General features: G+C 43.4%; 1 protein-coding gene across 1 annotated transcript in view; it reads right to left on the bottom strand.

The window, feature by feature from the left end:
- The window catches only part of LOC106567602 (alpha-tectorin), a 74930-nt gene extending 55898 nt beyond the window's left edge, over positions 1-19032 (bottom strand). Inside the window, exons 1-7 of the mRNA XM_045692769.1 lie at positions 18944-19032; positions 8933-9086; positions 7916-8055; positions 7287-7468; positions 6469-6731; positions 5741-5867; positions 5255-5371 (exon numbers count right to left, since the gene is read on the bottom strand). Coding sequence (XP_045548725.1) covers positions 5255-5371; positions 5741-5867; positions 6469-6731; positions 7287-7468; positions 7916-8055; positions 8933-9074 — 971 coding nt within the window. The 5' untranslated portion in view covers positions 9075-9086; positions 18944-19032. The remainder of the gene's footprint in view (positions 1-5254; positions 5372-5740; positions 5868-6468; positions 6732-7286; positions 7469-7915; positions 8056-8932; positions 9087-18943) is intronic.
- Between the last annotated feature and the right edge of the window lie 2308 nt (positions 19033-21340).

Below are 21340 nucleotides of genomic sequence, written 5' to 3'. Positions count from 1 at the left end.
CAACTGCCCACCCCCCCTACTTGGCCTTGTCTTGTCTCTTTCCGCCAGGTCGCCTGAGTGAGTTGGGGTCAGTGATGTTCCGTGTGGTCTCTGTGTGTCACAAGCTCTATCATCCTCAAAGCTCAATGAAGCGTCTCTCTCAGCGCACCACCCCCTGTGATTCTGACTCAGGGGTTATCTTTGGATATCTGAAGCACATGATTTAATACTGGGGGGCAAGAGGGAGGGTATGCTAATTGTGCTAACATTACTTAAAAACTAATATTTCTGATAAAATACTATTCTGGGCTCTATTTTGACAAACCAAATACAATGGAAAATCTCAGTGGTGTGACGTGCCACCAGCGTCTGACAATAGCAATGCTTCGCACCAAGCCAAAAATAGAGCCCTCAGTGTGATAGCGTGCGTGTAGCATACATGTGTAAATATATATTTATACACAGTAAGGTGCTTTACCAATAAACGTCTTTACAATCAATGTAATTGGTAAAAAATAAAATAAAAGCCAGCGTAGACAGTTGGTGTCCAGAAGCTGGTCAGTCTATAAAGTCCTGCGCACACACACACACACACACACACACACACACACACACACACACACACACTTCTTAGGAGTCCAAGGAGGTGGACGAGATGGTGCGGCTCTTAGTCTTGGGCACCACCAGGATCTCATCCCCGTCTTGGATCATGTACGAGTGGAGTGCCCGACTGCCGTACTTCATCTCCTCAGGTCCCAGCGCGGAGCCTAGCTCGCGGGCGATGTAGTACAGTCGCATGCCATTGGCTGGCAGGTCCACCAGGGCCCTGAGCTCCTTCTTGAGCTCCCCGACTGTTTGCTCCAACCGCAAGCTTAGAGTCTCCGTCCGCTCACCCCAGCGCACCTCCAGCATGGCCATGCAGCGTGGACGCAAGTCTACCTCGGCCAGCGGGGCAAGCCGTCCGTACTTGGACACCAGGACATGGTACCTGTGGAGACGAGACAGAATGGATGGTAGGTTAGGATTTGTCATTTGGTAGAGAGAATGGTGGTGATTGGTCATTTTTGGCAGCCGCTCTTATACATACATTATGGCAGGGATTCCTTAACTTTTTTGGCCCGTGACCTAATTTTTATGTAAAAATACATTTGACCCCACCATGTGAAAAAAGTGATGTAATAAATGGCCAATGCTTACTTTTTTTAATTAGGGCTATGACACCCTATTAGAGCCTTTTGTAGGCCTCCGGATCAATCCCCCACCCACATTCGGAAAGTATTCAGACCCCTTCACTTTTTCCACATTTTGTTATATTACAGCCTCATTCTAAAATGGATGAATAATTAAAAAAAAAATTGTCCGGAATTGTCCGTAGAGCTCCGAGACAGGATTGTGTCGAGGCACAGATCTGAGGAAAGGTACCAAAACGTTTCTGCAGCATTGAAGGTCCCCAAGAAAACAATGGCCTCCATCATTCCTAAATGGAAGAAGTTTGGAAGAACAAAGACTCTTCCGAGGGCAATCAGGGGAGAAGGGCCTTGGTCAGGTAGGTGACCAAGAACGTGATGTAGCGCCAGAGTTCCTCTGTGGAGATGGTAGAAACTTCCAGAAGAACGACCATCTCTGCAGCACTCCACCAATCAGGCTTTTATGGTAGAGCGGCCAGATGGAAGCCACTCCTCAGTAAAAAAGGCACATGACAGCCCACTTGGAGTTTGCCAAAAGGTACTTAAAGGACTCTCAGACCATGAGAAACAAGATTCTCTGATCTGATGAAACCAAGATTGAACTCTTTGGCCTGAATGCCAAGCGTCATATCTGGAGGAAACCTAGCACCATCCCTACAGTGAAGCATGGTGGTGGCCATCATGCTGTGGGGATGTTTTTCAGCAGCAGGACTGGGAGTATTGCGTGTAGATTGATGTGGGGATTAAAAAAAAATAAAAAATTATGAGCTGGATTGCCTGTTTTTGCAATTTGTTTATTTTAATTTGCGCTCGTTAGCATATTTAGCTAGCAGCCTCCATGTAAATTCGATATTACTTATGCAAATGTTGTTAGCATTCTGGTAAAAGATGCCCAATTATGTTTTTGGCTGGGTTTTTTGGTGCCCCCTTGTGTACTAAGCTGGTAATACCATAAATCCCAGGGTGAGAGAAGGACAGGCTGACGACATGAAAATCTGGATACCACCCAATCCTACTGTGTACCCATATCTATACCCACACATGCAGTCAGAGCCGGCCCTAGACATTTGGGGGCCATAAGAAAAATGTATTTGCGTTTCAGAGTTAATTTCCTGCAGATCTACACATTTTGCCATTGGGCAGAGAAAAGACTAGGCAATTTTATAACCAATTTCATGCAATTTTAATCATTTTGCGATGGTACGGAGAGAAAAATGTGCAATTTTACAGCTACTTTCCTGACATTTTACACATTTTGCCATTAGGTGGAGAGAAATGTTTGCAGTTTTTAATATGATATCTTACGGAGAGTGACTAACAAAATCAATGGGGCCCACCGGTTGTTAATTAGACCATGATTACCACAAGTTTACAAGACTAACTTACAATAAAATCAAATAAAAGTCAGCTATGGGCTAATTGAGTGACTGTCAGTGACTGACATACCAAGAGAAACTGCTGACGCACAACCTCACCCCACAGAGGTCCCCCCCACCACACACTTTTTAAAAAAGTATTTGGAAATTGATCTGTGGGCCTATAAAAAGGGAGGCTGCGGGCCACATGTTAGTTTGGTATTTTATTAGGATCCCCATTATCTGTTGCAAAAGCAGCACCTACTCTTCCTGGGGTCCACACAAAACATAACAGTACAGCTCCCACAATCTTATTATCCTTGGACTAACCGCTATCCAAGAAAACAGCTTTCTCTGACACTGGGGGTAAATTGGGACAAATGTGTGTGAGTGTATGAGTGTGTGTGTATATTTGATAAGAGTGGTGTGTGCTCGTTCGGGAAACACAGCGAGCTCTCTACCTCTCTCTCAGCCGTGAGAAAGCGCTCACCCATCTTGAGGGAACACTGAGTTAGAGAGAAGGAACGATTAAATCAAATCCCAGAGAAAAGCCTATTTTCAAAGCTACTGTAACAGTTGGGCCAATCAAACCAATTTCCCCTTCCCTCGCTGAAAACCCCGCCTGGCCAGGATTTGAGTGTGGGTGTGTGTGTGTGTAGCCAGGGTTTCAGTGTGGGTGTGTGTGTGTAGCGAGGGTTTCAGTGTGGGTGTGTGTGTGTGTAGCCAGGGTTTCAGTGTGGGTGTGTAGCCAGGGTTTCAGTGTGGGTGTGTAGCCAGGGTTTCAGTGTGGGTGTGTGTAGCCAGGGTTTCAGTGTGGGGGTGTGTGTGTGTGTAGTCAGGGTTTCAGTGTGGGTGTGTAGCCAGGGTTTCAGTATGGGTGTGTAGCCAGGGTTTCAGTGTGGGCGTGTAGCCAGGGTTTCAGTGTGGGTGTGTGTGTGTGTGTAGCCAGGGTTTCAGTATGGGTGTGTAGCCAGGGTTTCAGTGTGGCTGTGTAGCCAGGGTTTCAGTGTGGGTGTGTGTGTAGCCAGGGTTTCAGCCTAAAGCGGCAAGCGCCACCACCATGGGAATTCTCATCTAACCCCTCAGTCAATGCAGAAAGTGCCATTCTGTGAGAAACCCATTTTTCATTCACTCAAAGGTCTTATTTAATGTGGAAACTTGTAGATTGCACCCCTGTAAATTATATTTAGAGAGTGAGGTATGGTAATGCTAAATGCAATTTTTAATGGTCCTAGCTTAGTGTGGCGCCTGAAAAAAGTGGTGGCATTAATTTAATACCTGTGTTTCTATACACAGCAAAATGTATTGGGTCCAGTGGAGCCTAGTGGGAGAAGTTATAGGAGGACGGGCTTATTGTAATGGCTGGAATGGAATGAAATGAACAGAATGGAGTCAAACACAATTCCCATGTTTGACTCCGTTCCATTAATACCATTCCAGCCATTACAATGAGCCCATCCTCCTATAACTCATGCCACCAGCCTCCTCTGTTTGTGGCTAATACCTTACCTTGTAACTACCCTAGATCTCTGGTGTTTCATGCCTCTCTCTCTCTCTCTCTCTCTCTCTCTCTCTCTTTAATCCACCTCAGCTGCTTAGTCACTTCCCCGGTATGCCCTCAATTCCTCTTCTCTGTCTCTTACTAATTACCCCACGCCGCATCTCACCCTTCTCTTCACACCATAAGCCCCTTCATCTCTCCCTTCTACCCTTCTCTGTAGCCCCTGCTTTCCTTATCTCAAGCCCAATCCTCTCCCTTACCCATCCCTCTCATAGCCCCTCCTCTCTTATAGCACCTCCGCCGAAAGGGGATAGCCCGGCCGCCTAAGTCCTTCCCAGTGCTCACTGACCGCATCCAACACACTCTCACACACGTCCACATGTGTACCCACACACGAGCACACAAAGAAAACGGGCTTAGACCCAAGAGCAAGTAAATGCTTTCTCTCTCTCTCTCCTTGCTTTTAAAATGCAAAGAGAAAAAGAAAACCTATAGAGAATGGTCGGTGGCTTTGAGACACTTCCATTGCAGTACCCTTATTAATCTGAGACACTGTGTCGGTTTGGAGTCAAGTTTTGGGCTACATCAGCTCCGGTTACACACGGAATTGAGTCAACCTCTCGATCCCCCCCTAAGAAAGAAAAAAAAGAGAAAAAAAAAGAGGGTGAACAAGCGAAGGAGGTCAAAAACATCTACCTGCCACCTTGTGTATCGGTATTCCGATCTGAGTATTCCAAGGCACAAAGAAGTCATTGAGTGGGCAGAGACTGGCGCCATTGTCTCGCAAATGTTACTTTCCCCCAGTCAGGGACCACGCTCTTCCCCCGCAAATCCCTCCCTTGCATTCTCCTAAGATTAAGTGGAATGTGGCTGGCGAAAAGCGTGGGCCAATCAGTTTTCCAGCATTGGCCCAAACCAAACCTACCCCCCGAAATTTCCCATCACCGGAAGTCCTGAGATGACAATATGTTACAGGATATTAAGTGTGTAAGAACACTGGGGGGAGTTAACATAAGGAGAAAGAGGTAGGAGGTAGCTGAGAGGTAGTGAATCAAAGTGATTCCCGTCCATTGTTAAGGTACAGTAGGTGTCTCAGATCAGGGCTCTTGCTATTATGAACCAGAGATAAGTTTTACATGAGGTTGTTCTTATCAGAAGAAAAATGTATGTGCCTGTTTTACAGTTCCTCTGACAAAGCTCCACCTCAACAAACTAGCGTGTGTCAACAGTACCTATGAGGCAGCGTCTCTTCAGGAAAGTCCAGGTAGTGTCTGATGAAGAACCTCTCAGCATCTTCCCTCTCCCCTTCCGTCACCACGCTCCCGTTCAACACAGATACAGACGGCAACCTGCAAAAAGGACAAAGAATATGTATGAGTGTGTGTGACGTGTGTCAAATCAAACAGGTGTGTATTCAATTGTGTGTGTGCCTCTTCAAAAGGTATCTTAAATAATCCCACAGCACCTGCCCTCCCCGACCCGATTAAAAAAACAAATAAATAAATCACATCCTACCTTTGTATTTGCACTAACACCAACACTTGTCTTTGCTTACTAGCACTGACTTTGCTGATAGCGGCTTTATTGAGGAAAGGTTTTACTTACTATGACTGTGCAATGTGGTTGTCTTACCTAGCTACCTTAAGATTAATGCACTGTCACTTTGGATAAGAGCGTCTGCTAAATGACTAAAATGTAAAATGTGTGTGTGTACTCACTGTGCCACGGTGAGGCTGCGTCTCTCTTTGTTTGTGTAGGGCTGCAGTAAAGGAAGCCCCATCAGCCTCACCTCCTCCAGCTTAGGGAAGAAATTCAGCCTTTCTATGTCCTCCCATCGTTTCAGCCCTTTAAGAAACGCGCGCACACACACACACACACACACACACACACACACACGAGTTAGGATTTGGAAAATATCAGTACTCATTCTCCATGGAATCCCAGGATACAGTATTGAATATGGTGTATGGAAGTAGTACAATACATATATTTTCACATATATTTTCTGAGGTGTGTGTACATTAATTTAATTTATTTAGCATAAATAACATTTTAAAAAAGACTTGAAATGCCAAATATATATTTAAAATACATTGGAATGTAAAATAACTTGAGCCCTTCTAACTAGACCTACTTATATTTAAAGGGTTCCCTGTCCGGCAGAGTGGAAAGAGAGAGGTACAGAAGCAGAGGAGTAGTAAGAACCGGAGGAAAGGGAAGAAATCGGGAATGGAAAGAGTATAACTGGGTAGAGGAAAGATGGATATTTGTCTGTATGCTCATGCTGTGTGTGTGTGTGCGAATCATCATGCTGTGTGTGTGTGTGCCAATCATCATGCTGTGTACGAGTATGTTTGCATATGTGTATCTTCGAGCTACGCATGTGTGCATGCTCTATGAGCATGCTTGTGTACGTGTGCGCATGCACAACCCTCCCTTCGCATACCTGAGTTGTTGAGGTTGATGCTGCGCAGGTTAGGAAACAGGCACTGCAGTGTGTCCTGGGGTGTGTCCTCCTCCACAGAGCCCAGTTTGTTGTTGGACAACACCAGGTTTTGCAGGCCCGGGTACATGGGCCCAAACTTACGCACCTCGTCCCACTCCTGTAGCTGGTTGTCTGTGATCTGAAGCAGGCGCAGGGAGGGGCAGGGAACCGGGGATTCGGCTACTTGGTCGTACTCGTTCAGACAAAGGAAGAGCTCCTCTAACCTACAGGGGGCGATAGTATAAGCATCAAAAAGAGGTAGCTATGTGTAAATGGAATCGAAATACAAGGTATGAGATATGAGTAGGGTGAAGTTGCCCCTAGATGCTGATCTTTGGTCCATTTTACATTTTCCCTAATAATGGGTAAGGTTAGGATTGGGGGAAGGGAAGCTGATCCCCAGAGGTATGAGATACATGGAACTACAGTATCCAGGACATACCTGAACATGATACACGGAAATATAATACATGCCTTAAACCCAAAATGGACTACGCACCACTTGTTTTGGTATACAGCGATGGGACAGGGCTAGGGAAATGTAACCCCTCAAATTCATAGACATGTATATGGCGTTGAAATACATGTCAAATATGGATACAAGTAAATATAATACATGCCTGGACAAGCCTGAACTTGAGAAGGTCAAAGGTATAATGGCAAAAACACACAAAACACATAGACAAATCGCAATAGCTAAATACTAAAATACAAAACACACACATTCATGTATTCACGTGTGCCATGTGATTCGCAGTCCAGTGTCTGTCATGACTTACTCAGGGGTCTGGCGTGTGAGTGTGTGTACCGTGTCCCAAGTGACACGCGTGTTGATGAGAACCAGGCGGCGGACCCGGAAGAACACCTCAGCCAGGCCTGGCTCCAGCTCAATCCCACTCAGAGGGTTCATACTCAGGTTAAGGAAGTCCAGTTTGGGGATGTTAGACACAATCGTGCAGATCTCGCAACCCAAAAAAAACAGATTGGAGCTATCACACTTACTGACTGACTGTACTGGCAACCCAATTGTAGATAGTATACACGATGTTGCATATCTGGCAACCCAAAGACAGAATGGCGCAATTGGAACTGACTGACAGATGAAGGTCTTGTTTGTTGAATGATGTCTCTGGGCAATTGTTTTGGGTGATGTGGTAGGTACAGTCCGTTTCTTTTAGCATTGTTACATGCTTATTTCATGCTAGCCAGGAGATGCTGGACATTACAAAATAATCAACTATTGGACTTTAAAAAAACTTTCTGGATAAAACAACACCCTAGATGTGTAGAAAATAAGGCAAAACACTGTGTAGTGCCAGCCTTCCTGCTAATAGCTAGCTGCTGATAAATGAATGGTGCATAACATGACAGCCAGGCTGAGGAGGATGAGGAGAACTACAGTACCCACCTCCCCCCAGTCTTGTAGCTGGTTGTGGGACAGGTCCAGCTCCACCACATGGGCACAAAAGGTGGCCACCTCAGCTTCGTCCCCAGCTTTACTGATGCCACAGCCGTCCAGGACCAGCACACTCGGCAGATTCAGACGATCTGGAGAGAGACAACAATCTTTCTAGCGAATAATTGTTCTTTATTGAAATCACATTCACAATACATGATGGACAAAAGCCTGGTATCACTTATTGTTATTACTCATTTACATCACTACATAGGCAGTGTCCTTGGGGATAAGCTAAGGCATGAGAGAATGACTCATATATAAGGGATACAAGTAGACCTACATGCAGTTCGCGGTATTCCTGGGTAACTAGAAGATGATAACTTGTGTGATTACCTTGTATAATGCATATGAGTAGACGTACATACATCTTACCTCTTAATTATGTTTTTCTGAGAAAAAAGGTAAGTAGGTTGTAGTGTGGCCTTTGACTCTTCTGCTTTGAGGAATAACAACTTTTTCAGACATGTTCATCAGACTATAAATCATCTTCCACGCACCAACACAGTTTAGCAGGGAGCGAAACAAATGCAAGAGAGAAATCACTGCCTTCAAATGGTCGTCGGAAGTGGGAAACCTCCCAGTTAGGCTGTCGTAAGTTCGACATGATTGTGTCGGAATAATTCCTCATCCAATGAGATTAACTCTATGTAGATGAGCTAGCTAACGTTGCTAATGATAAAGTTAATTAGCTTGCTTAACGTTGACAACAGAGTCAAACTAGCTACATGATCCATATTGACAAGTTTGACAATGTCAAAAATGTATTTGCTTCGTCACCTTTTGATTGAAAAGCTGAAAGGTCAGTGACAATATGTCACAACTCAGGTAAAACTATCTCCAACATTCCCACTCGGAAATCCAACTTGGGAGGGCCGTCAAGTGGTTGTTGCCCAATCGGAACCTCGTATTTCACACTTCTGATGAGCATTTGAAGGCAGCATAAGATATAGCGCCTTGACCGCTCACCTTTAATGGGCGACCCCTGTGGACTGGAAAGCACTACGACGCCCATGCCGTTCCCACGGCAGTATGGGAAATTCTCTGGGTTGTACTTCTCACTGACCACCTGGACGAAGGTGCGCAGCGCCTCTTCATCAGAGGACTCCATGGCCCCAGCTGTCTGATGAGAGAGGGAGAGAGTGAGAGAAATGAGTGGAAGACATACTTCAAATCAAATATTATTTGTCACATGCTCCGAATACAACAGGTGTATAAAAACAGGGAAAATAAAAAGTGTAGTAAGATTGAATCGTACTACACCGGCTCTGACGCTCGTTGGATGTGGCAGGGCTTGCCAACTATTACAGACTACAAAGGGAAGCACAGTGACACGAACCTACCAGACGAGCTAAATTGCTTCGAGGCAAGCAACAATGAAACATGCATGAAAGCATCAGCAGTTCCGATCGACTATGTGATCACGCTCTCCATAGCCGATGTGAGTAAGACCTTTAAACAGGTCAACATTCACAAGGCCGCTGGGCCAGACGGATTACCAGGATGTGTACTCCAAGCATGCGCTGACCAACTGGCATGTGTCTTCACTGACATTTTCAACCTGTCCCTGACTGAGTCTGTAATACCAGACCACCATAGTCCCTGTGGCCAAGAACACTAAGGTAACCTGCCTAAATGACTACCGACCCGTATCACTCACGTCTGTAGCCATGAAGTGCTTTGAAAGGTTGGTCATGGCTCACATCAACACCCTTATCCCAGAAACCACTACAGATGGTAGTGCGCACAGCCCAGTACATCACTGGAGCCAAGCTTCCTGCCATCCAGGACCTTTATACCAGGCGGTGTCAGAGGAAGGCCTCCAGCCACCCTAGTCATAGACTGTTCTCTCTACTACCGCACGGCAAGTGATACCGGAGCACCAAGTCTAGGTCAATTACCTTGACTAACCGGTGCCCCCGCACATTGACTCTGTACCGGTACCCCCTGTATATTGCCTCGCTACTGTTATTTTACTTCTGCTCTTTAATTATTAGTTACTTAACACTTATTTTTCTTAAAACTGCATTGTTGGTTAAGGGCGTGTAAGTAAGCATTTCACTGTAAGGTGTTCACTGGCCCTGTTCTATTCGGCGCATGTGACAAATAAAATTTGATTTGTGTAGACTTTACTGTGAACTGCTTACTTTCGAGCCCTTTCCCAACAACACAGAGTTAGAAAGTATGAAAAATGTGCTAAATAAAAAGAAATAGTAACAAAATAACGAGGCTATATTAGCTATATATTTTTTAAAATATTTTCCAAAGTACTGCCATGCATAATAGAGATATGTGATCGTATACAAATGTAAGCTAGGTTTGAAATGTAAAAAAAAATTTGACAAATATATCTGTTTGGGCTTCTTGCGGTCCATTTCCAATCTACAAATTATTTGTAAATATGTTAAAGCACATAGCTTTAGTTACATGTCTTTTCTGCTGACTTGTCTGCTGCTAGCCTACATGCTAACAATTCAAATCTTGTTCATGCTACAACACATTGATTTGAGGTTAGCGGAGACTTACAAATATGGCCCCTCTAGGGGTCAAAGTTGGTGTGGACCACAGACAGACAGCCCTGGGCTGTAGTGTGGTGAGGAGGTGCCGTCTCTCTCTCTCTCTCAGGCACAGGCCAGGAGGACGAGAAAGAAAAAGAGAGCCTGTGTTACATGAGCTAAAAGAGTGACCCAATTATCCTTCCACATTGTGACATGATCTCAATTAAGTAACCATTTAATAGAATTACCTATTTCAGTAGTAACAACGATTCACTCTAGTCTAATGTTCTTCAACATATCCTGTTCGACTCTCGTTTGATTTCACTTAACCTGCATAAAGTTTGCCCAACAGTCTATTTGGTGTGGCAAAAGAAAAGCCCATGCACTTTCTCCAATTCCAACTGTCATGTAGTGCTACTGGGTGCGTAGGCTTTAGTGACAGCCCAGCACTGTTTCAATTTCAAATAAACAACGAATCATGGTCTTCAGTCGGACTCTGAACCACAATTAGTTGAATCAGGGCCTGGTGTGTTTCTTCTGGGCTGGAACAAAAGTATACATATTCAGTGGCTCTCCAGGTCTGGAGATAGAGAGCTCTCACCCCTGCTGTAAGGACACAGAGTTCTGATTCTTACAGTGCTTCCTAAATTATCAGACTGATCGGTTTCACTATCTGGTTGGGTTAAGTTCTGTCTGCAAACTGATTCTCTGGCCTGGACCCATCTGAACTCACAATACCCTTTTCACACTACACTGTATAATGCTGACAAAGGGCTGGGCGATATATTACGTTTTTTCGTTATATTCGAGTTTATATTTTAGCGCGATATGGAAAATGCCTGTATCGCAAGAATCGAGGTTCTGTTATAATGTTGTAACGTTTTACAAATGCAGTATCTCACTGTCTCTTCTCTGTCAGCCCAATGTCGAATCATGTCCCAATTGCATGACAACACATGCACAGAGGTTATCCACCAATCACAACCCTAGACAGCCTTTCACAAATTGTAACCATGGCGGAGAAGCGGCGGTAAGAGTTCCACCAAAATGGAAAGTGGGGAAGCCAGCTCAACCTCTCGTGAGGATGAAATCATCCCCCAAAAGAGCAGCAATGTTTTTTCAGTAATATGGAAGTGGTTCGTGTTTAAGAGGTCTGATGTTCAGCAAACGAATGTCCTGTGCAAAATGTGTCGAAAGACAATTGCTACGAAAAGCAGCAGCACAACCAACCTCTTCCATCACCCGCAACTGAAACACCCGGTGGAATGGGAGGAACGCGTGTGACTAAGCAATGCCGATTCCAGTCGCCCGGTTCCCAAAACGTCTGCTAAAAGACAAACTACCATAGCCGCATCCTTTTCAAACGTAATCCCTTATGACAAGAAAAGTTTGAGGTGGAAGGAGATAACGGATGCAGTGACCTATTACATAGCGAAATATATGGTCCCAATCTTTACAGTAGAAAAGCCAGACTTTAAAAAGCTTCTAGATACAGTTGACCACAAAGATCAGTTGCCAAGCCGCAAGTACTTCACGGAAGAAGCCCTGTCTCGATTATACACTGCCACCTGCGAAAGAGTCACAGAGAAGCTGGCTAGTGTGGGGTTATTTTTCGGTTTTATGCTTCTGCAGATATTGAATGTGCAACTATAATTATGGTTTATAATATATCAGAACTTAAACAGGACAGCATAATGGGTAGACAAAGAGAACATTGTGTAACAAAGTGTAGGCAGCTGACTTAGTGATAGGAGGTTGTGAAACCCATCACAAGGGGAGCATGTGAGGAACAGGTAGAGTGGAGAAACAACTGTATAAGTAAATCACTGGAAATTGAGTGGTTGCTGACTCTTGAGTATACACTAAGAAGATAAGATCCAACGCCTGGCAACATGTGATGCGCCAGGAGGCTTGGACCAGCCTGTGCGCCTGCAATAGGCTGAGTAAGTCTAAACCACGCTCAGCCTCTACTCTGATAGTTCCCGCTCAGAGCGGGCCTATCTCTGTCAGAGTATTAAAGAAGAACTTTGTGCTTAAACAGTGAGTTCTCTGTATACCCTGCGAGGTGGTGCAGTGAGCCCGTATATATGAACATCATATTTACCATTTGTACTATCATTCTATTTACTTAAAGATGAATTAAATAATCATTGCAAAACTAAGTTGCATGGTTTGTTTATATCCTAATACCAGATTCGATTGACGCAACCCAACACTAGTGTTTCTTGTTTTTCCACCACAGCCGATCTATGGTCGAGCAGAACGTCAGAGCCATACCTAAGTTTGACAGTCCACTACTTAAATGAAGACTGGAAATTGCAAAATGTCTGCCTCCAGACATCTTACTTCTCCAATGATCATACGGGTGAAGTAATAGCCCAGGGCCTCAAAGACTCTCTGGCATCGTGGAAGATGAGCGAAGACCGACAGGTGTGCATGACAACTGACAGCGGGAGCAACATGATAAAAGCATTGCGCTTGAAGAACTGGACCTGCCTGCAGTGGTTTGGGCACAGGCTTCACCTCGCCATCGGATAATTAAAGTGCATTCAAAAAAAGTTATGCTCAGGCCAGCTGGAGGCTAATGTGTTAGTAGTTGTGTCACTCTGCCAATCCAATAGCAAATAACCACAGGCTGTTTTAATTATAAAAAATGAACTAAATTAATAAATTTTCAATCAAAATGATTATATAAATTAAAATCCATGTGTACGTGTGTGTATGCTGGGTGTGTTATCGTGTGTGTGTATGCGTGTGTCTGTGCCATTTGTGTGTCTCTTTACAGTCCCCGCTGTTCCATATGGTATATTTTTATCTGTTCTTTTATCAGATTTTACAGCTTGCATGAGTACCTTGATGTGGAATAGAGATCCATGTAGTCATGGCTCTATGTAGTACTGTGTGCCTCCCATAGTCTGTTCTGGACTTGGGGACTGTGAAGAGACCTCTGGTGGCATGTCTTGCGGTGTATGCATGGGTGTCTGAGCTGTACGCTAGTAGTTCACACAGACAGCTGGGTGCATTCAGGTAGCTAATAAAATAGTGGCAGGTAGCCTAGTGGTTAGAGCGTTGGGCCAGTAACCGAAAGGTTGCTGGATCAAATCCCTGAGCTGACAAGGTAAAAATCTGTCATTCTGCCCCTGAACAAGGCAGTTAACCCACTGTTCCTCAGTAAGGCGTCATTCTAAATAAGAAATTGTTCTTAATAACTGGCTTGCCTAGTTCAATAAAGGTTAAAAAAAGAATTCTTCAATAGGTCAGCCCTTCTCACAAATACAAGTAGTGATGAAGTCAATCACTCCTCTACTTTGAGCCAGGAGAAATTGACATGCATATTCTCTGTGAACATTTAAGGGCCAGATGTGCTGCCCTGTTCGGGGCTAATTTAAATGTTCCTAAGTCCCTCTTTGTGACGACTGGACAGTAGTCCAGGTGCGACAAAACTAGGGCCTGTAGGACCTGCCTTGTTGATAGTGTTTTAAGAAGGCAGAGCATGGCCGATTAATTAGGGCCAATTTCAAGTTTTCATAACAATCGATAATCTGCATTTTTGGATGCTGATTATGGCCGATTACATTGCACTCCACGAGGAGACTGCGTGGCAGGTTGACCACCTGTTACGCGAGTGCAGCAAGGAGCCAAGTTAAGTTGCTAGCCAGCATTAAACTTTCTTATAAAAAAAAAACAATCAATCTTAACATAATCACTAGTTCACTACACATGGTTGATGATATTACTAGGGTAACTAGCGTGTCCTGGTTGCAAATAATCAATGCGGTGCCTGTTAATTTATCATCGAATCACAGCCTACTTCGCCAAATGGGTGATGATTTAATAAGCACATTCGCGAAAAAAGCACTGTCGTTGCACCAATGTACCTAACCTGCATATCAATGCCTTTCTTAAAATCAATACACGAGTATATTTTTTTAAACCTGCATATTTAGTTATGGATGCCACCCGTTCGATAAAATACGGAACGGTTCCGTATTCACTGAAAGAATAAACGTTTTGTTTTCGAAATGATAGTTTCCGGATTTGACCATATTAATGACCTAAGGCTGGTATTTCTGTGTGTTTATTATATTATAATTAAGTCTATGATTTGATATTTCATAGAGCAGTCTGACTGAGAGGTGGTAGCCAGCAGCAGGCTCGTAAGCATTCATTCAAGTAGCACTTTCCTGCGTTTGCCAGCAGCTCTCCGCAATGCTTGAAGCAAAGCGCTGTTTATGACTTCAAGCCTATCAACTCCCGAAATTAGGCTGGCAATATTATAGTGCCTATAAGAACATCCAATAGTCAAAGGTATATGAAATACAAATGGTATAGAGAGAAAAAGTCCTATAATAACTACAACCTAAAACTTCTTAACAGGGAATTTTGAAGACTCATGTTAAAAGGAACCACCAGCTTTCATATGTTCTCATGTTCTGAGCAAGGAACTTAAACGTTAGCTTTTTTACATGGCACATATTGCACTTTTACTTTCTTCTCCAGCACTTTGTTTTTGCATTATTTAAACCAAATTGAACATGTTTCATTTTTTATTTGAGATTAAATAGATTTTCATTTATGTATTATATTAAGTTAAAATAAAAGTGTTCATTTAGTATTGTTGTAATTGTAATTATTACAAATAAATAAATAAATAAATAAATATATATATATATATATATACACACACACATGTAATAGTGACAATTACAACAATACTGAATGAACAGTTTTATTTTAACTTAATATAATACATAAATTAAAATGAATTTAGTCTCAAATAAAAAATGAAACATGTTCAATTTGGTTTAAATAATACAAAAACAGTGTTGGAGAAGAAAGTCGGCCGATATATATATATATATATTTTTAAACATTTTTAAAATAAATAAAATAGGCCGATTCATCGGTATCGGCTTTTTTTGGTCCTCCAATAATCGGTATCGACATTGAAAAATCATAATCTGTCGACCTCTAATACATAGGCACACAGGCTTTACTCAGAGCCAGTGGCAGGTCATTAGTAAAGATTTTAAAAAAGTAAGGGCCCTAGAGAGCTGCCCTGGGGAATGCCTGTCCACCTGGATTATGTTGGAGAGGCTTCCAGTAAAGAACACCCTCTGTGTTATGTTAGACAAGTAACTTTCGATCTACAATATAGCAGGGGATGTAAAGCTGCACTGCACTAACAAAACAGCTCCCACAATATTTGTATTATCAATTTCTGTCAGCCAATCATCAGTCATTTGTGTAAGTGCCATACATTTTGAATGCCCTTCCTTTTAAGCGTGGTGAAAATCTGTTGTTAAAAGGGTTAACTGTGAAATTGAATTGTATCTAAGTGTTGGTAACAGGCTGATTGGCTGGCTAATTGAGTCAGTAAAGGGTGCTTTGCTATTCTAGGGTAGCGGAATTACTTTTTCTTCCCTCCAGGCCTGAGGGCCTGTCATCCTCAGTAATTTTCCATCTTGTAGTCCTAGATTGAAGAGATGGCAAATAGGAGTGCCAATAGCGTATGCTGTCATCCTCAGTAATTTTCCATCCAAGTTATCAGACCAAGGTGGCTTGTAATTGTTGATAGACAAACAAACCATCTGTACTGAGAAATCATGGGTTTCACCACACCGGCAACAAAACAACACGGTGCTCAGTATACTTCACTCCCGCAATAAGGAAAGGGAAGTAGCTAGATAGTGTAGCCAATATCAGGGCAGGGTGAAGGCTAAAGCACATTTATTGTAGTGATTTTTACTAATAATGAGGAGCAACCAGATGCAGCACTTGACACATTTGTGAAATTGCTTATTCCAGTAACTAATAAGCATGCAACCATTAAGAAAATTACTAAAAACAGTTAAATCCACGTGGATTGATGAGGAATCGAAAAATTGTAGACTTAGCTACAATGCTACAGTTGTCAACAACTGTTGTTACTGACACAACCATTAGATGGAGCTGAAAATGTTTTTGTAAAAAAACAATTACTCATAAAACAGAATGAATCTGAACACTTACAATTCCCAACTTCGGCAGACAAATTTCTAATTCTCGATTAAGTTTCTATAACCACCCTTACCGAACCTTAACCATGTTACATTTTAACATAAATGGGGTAGGGATGTGCAAAGGATCCCGGATAGCACGGACCAGGCGCGCAGGGAGCAGCAACGACATCATTACGTCATCCAAAAACATGGCAGACATTGGATTAATATAAAATGTTAATATCGTCGGCTGTGAGTGATGAACATTTTTTGGGATCTCTGCTACAATTATTTGAATAATTCAATTCATGTTTTGTGCACAAAGGTGATGACTTAAGAGTCTTAGAGAAGTCAGATTTTAAAATGTCTATGTGGCCGTCAATGGAAATTGTCTTTCTGGTTCGGGCATCAGTTAAACTGCAGTACTGAAGCAGAACTGTATGAGCAGTCGAAAACGTGATTCTATACCGGAACCATGGGCCACACAAGCAAAGGCTATGTTCGAGAGGATCAAAACCGCAATGTATCATGGGTAAATTGTGACCGACTAACCTACAAATAATAATGAGTCGATATTTATGATGAAAGGTGATTTGTAGATAATAATACATTTAATTCATAAAGCACTTTCATAGACCCAAGGCACTGAAGAAAATAACTATCCAAAACACAGAACATCTTAAGCAGACAACAATCAAAGCTGTCGTCAGATCTGATGGACAGGAGAACAGAATTGACATAGGCCCTTGAAAGCTTTACTGAATAGCTCAGTCTTTAGCTGTGCCTTAATAAGGATTAAATAAGACCAGAGACTCTGCAGCCTGACCAGGGTTGCCATGTTCGCACTTTTCCTGAAAAATCTGTCTACTTTCAGAACGATGTCGCAGGTGAAAATGTATTGGTCGCAGGTGGCTGGTTTTTGGACTACTTCTAAATTGCACCGAAGCCACCATGGCATTTCTCTTAGATATATATTTCATTGTGACCTGCTGCTGACTATCAGGCAGCGAGTAGGCTGTTCCTGAGTGAGTGAATGTTGGGGAGGGTTGAGGGGTGTGTTGCATTGGTTGAGAGATTTCTGCAGCAGAGGCAACTGAGTCACGGAGACTTTTTACCAGTTGCAGGTAGGCTATTTAGATTGGTCATTATGGAGACACCCTCTTTCCATAAAACATATTAACGTGCTAGAACTAATATAACGGGGACAAAGCATTCGATAAGGACTTTAGGCGCACTAGAGCTCTTTAGATGAATTCGCTCAGAGGTGGTTTAAAGTAAACTTCATTCTAATGTTGACTTTTCTTATGGATAACCATATCAATCAAAGGGGTTTTACTCATGCTCAGTTCCTGCGTCTGGAGCGCTGCGAGAGTGGAGATTTGAAATGGAAGTTACGGAACTCCCTCGCATGCTTCTGTTATGGGGAAAAAGTCCACAATAAAAATTACATTAAATGTGGAGAATGATAGGCTGTATTTGATGGAAAATGATCTGGCAAGTTTAATGAGGGCAAATTATATTTTCTCCAGTGGCATATTCTTAAACTAGCAAGAATTACTTTTTTAATGGTAAACAAATGTAGCTTGTTAGCCTACCTGGTTAAAAATGACGTCAATAAACCCTTAATTCTCACGATAACTTTATGGAAAAGGGGTTTCATGGGTAAATGTGGCAACTCTCTTGCTGCAACAAAAAAACTGGGCTAGTTTTCAGGCCTTGTGGGCAGGTTGAGGGGTCATTGGGCTTTACATTTTAGCTTGACATGGCAACCCTGGCCCTGACAGTGACTGAAAGTGTGTTCCACAGCCAAGGAGCCGCACAACCTAAATCCCGGTCACCCATAGTTTTTAGACTGCTGTTGGACTGCTGAAGGTAGATGGAGTGGCAAAGGGTGTGTGTGGGGTGCCTATGGGGTAGGATGAGTTCAGACATTTACTTGGTTCCAGAGTTGTGGACAGCTTGGTAACTGTGAACGAGGATTTTGAAGTCAATGTGTAAGTATAATTGATAATAATAGATCAGTCAGTTGGCAGTCGCTTTGATCCGAACACGGCCGTAAACTAGATCACTGGAAGGGCTCATCATCAAGACTGACTGAACCGAATCTGTTCGTCTCCACTCGACTCTCGCTGTGCAACAAACGTCATCAATTTGTACATTTGGGCACCAGGTGTGTCCATATTATAGTCTCTTCAGGGTTGAAGGCAATCTACGATAGAACAAGTATTAAATGGATGGGCAATGAGACGACATTGTTATAAACAATGGCATAATGTATCAGTTTTTGTATTCTGAACTGGTTGGTTGTTTTTTGATACTGTGCGACCAACAATTATTTTAATTGAGAATCTGGTTCCCAAAACAGTAGCTACTTGGACGGGTAAAAAAAATGCTCATGTACTTAGGGCATATATTGCTCCTCAATCAATGGTGCATAACAATAATAATCGGACAGTTGGACCACATCTCTTTCGAAAAGGCATTGAGAAAACATTCCTTACCTTTCTCTGTCGTTTCCTTCGAATGGTTATTATTGTTATTCAGACCGCTGTGAAGCAGGCTAGAAAAAAATAAGTACTTCCGGGTCACGGGATTTTTTTTTTTATTCCTTCAGAATAAAAGTCACGTCCGGTATATTTTGTGAATTAATAATTAGGGAGAACATTTGCTAAATTATCTATATATTTTATGCTAGTTATCATAGAATGATTTAAAGAATTTCTATGAGATATACTTTTGTCTACTCATGTCATTTTTCCTCCTGAGACACAGCAATTCATTTTTGTCATCCCTAGTGAACATTAGTTCTTGTTCCGTATCTCTGAGGCCATAGAGCCACTGTCCTGTTGTCCCTTTGAGAGGACACTCTGGCGTTTTCAATAATATCACGTGTTGGGGTGTGACCTTGACATAAGAGCTTATCCTCTGTTGTGGACACCCTGATATCACAACTATGTTTTTCACCTACTTTTCACCCATTGACTGTAATGGCAATTACAATGAAAGATAACTATATATATATATATATATATATATATATATATATATATTTTTTTATTTTTTTTTACATTGGACATACATATTGCACCATACAAAATTATCTGTACGTTGTGTTGCAGTAAAAGGTGAGTCTATTATAATATCTAATATCTAGTTAACAGAAGAAAAGAAAGAGAAAATCAGGACAGAAGAAAAAGGATATCAAAGTGAAACAGTTCTCTAAAGACACAAGAGACAATAATACAAGAAACAACACTTCTGTAGCTTGTCAACTATGTGTCTGTCTATCCCTGTTCTCTCTTCTCTGCACAGGCCATACAAACGCTTCACACCGCGTGGCCGCTGCCACTCTAACCTGGTGGTCCCAGCACGCACGACCCACGTGGAGTTCCAGGTCTCCGGCAGCCTCTGGAACTGCCGGTCTGCAGCCAACAAGGCTGAGTTCATCTCAGCCTATGCTACCCTCCAGTCCCTAGACTTCCTGGCGCTGACGGAAACATGGATTACCACAGATAACACTGCTACTCCTACTGCTCTCTCTTCGTCTGCCCACGTGTTCTCGCATACCCCTAGAGCATCGAGCCAGCGGGGTGGTGGCACTGGAATCCTCATCTCTCCCAAGTGGACATTCTCTCTTTCTCCCCTGACCCATCTGTCTATCTCCTCATTTGAATTCCATGCTGTCACAGTTACCAGCCCTTTCAAGCTTAACATCCTTATCATTTATCGCCCTCCAGGTTCCCTTGGAGAGTTCATCAATGAGCTTGACGCCTTGATAAGTTCCTTTCCTGAGGATGGCTCACCTCTCACAGTTCTGGGTGACTTTAACCTCCCCACGTCTACCTTTGACTCATTCCTCTCTGCCTCCTTCTTTCCACTCCTCTCCTCTTTTGACCTCACCCTCTCACCTTCCCCCCTACTCACAAGGCAGGCAATACGCTTGACCTCATCTTTACTAGATGCTGTTCTTACACTAATCTCATTGCAACTCCCCTCCAAATCTCCGACCACTACCTTGTATCCTTTTCCCTCTTGCTCTCATCCAACACTTCTCACTCTGCCCCTACTCGGATGGTATTGCGCCGTCCCAACCTTCGCTCTCTCTCTCCCGCTACTCTCTCCTCTTCCATCCTATCATCTCTTCCCTCTGCTCAAACCTTCTCCAACCTATCTCCTGATTCTGCCTCCTCAACCCTCCTCTCCTCCCTTTCTGCATCCTTTGATTTTCTCTGTCCCCTATCCTCCAGGCCGGCTCGGTCCTCCCCTCCTGCTCCGTGGCTCGACGACTCACTACGAGCTCACAGAACAGGGCTCCGGGCAGTCGAGCGGAAATGGAGGAAAACTCGCCTCCCTGCGGACCTGGCATCCTTTCACTCACTCCTCTCTACATTCTCCTCTTCTGTCTCTGCTGCTAAAGCCACTTTCTACCACTCTAAATTCCAAGCATCTGCCTCTAACCCTAGGAAGCTCTTTGCTACCTTCTCCTCCCTCCTGAATCCTCCTCCCCCCCTCCTCCCTCTCTGCGGATGACTTCGTCAACCATTTTGAAAAGAAGGTTGACGATATCCGATCCTCGTTTGCTAAGTCAAACGACACCGCTGGTCCTGCTCACACTGCCCTACCCTGTGCTTTGACCTCTTTCTCCCCTCTCTCTCCAGATGAAATCTCGCGTCTTGTGACGGCCGGCCGCCCAACAACCTGCCCACTTGACCCTATCCCCTCCTCTCTTCTCCAGACAATTTCCGGAGACCTTCTCCCCTTCCTCACCTCGCTCATCAACTCATCCTTGACCGCTGGCTACGTCCCTTCCGTCTTCAAGAGAGCGAGAGTTGCACCCCTTCTGAAAAAAACCTACACTCGATCCCTCCGATGTCAACAACTACAGACCAGTATCCCTT

This window comes from Salmo salar, chromosome ssa13 (assembly GCF_905237065.1).
Source record: "Salmo salar chromosome ssa13, Ssal_v3.1, whole genome shotgun sequence".
In the NCBI taxonomy this organism is placed as follows: domain Eukaryota; kingdom Metazoa; phylum Chordata; class Actinopteri; order Salmoniformes; family Salmonidae; genus Salmo; species Salmo salar.
The sequence above is the reverse complement of the archived record's forward strand: the minus strand, read 5'-3'. Positions and strand labels throughout refer to the sequence as shown.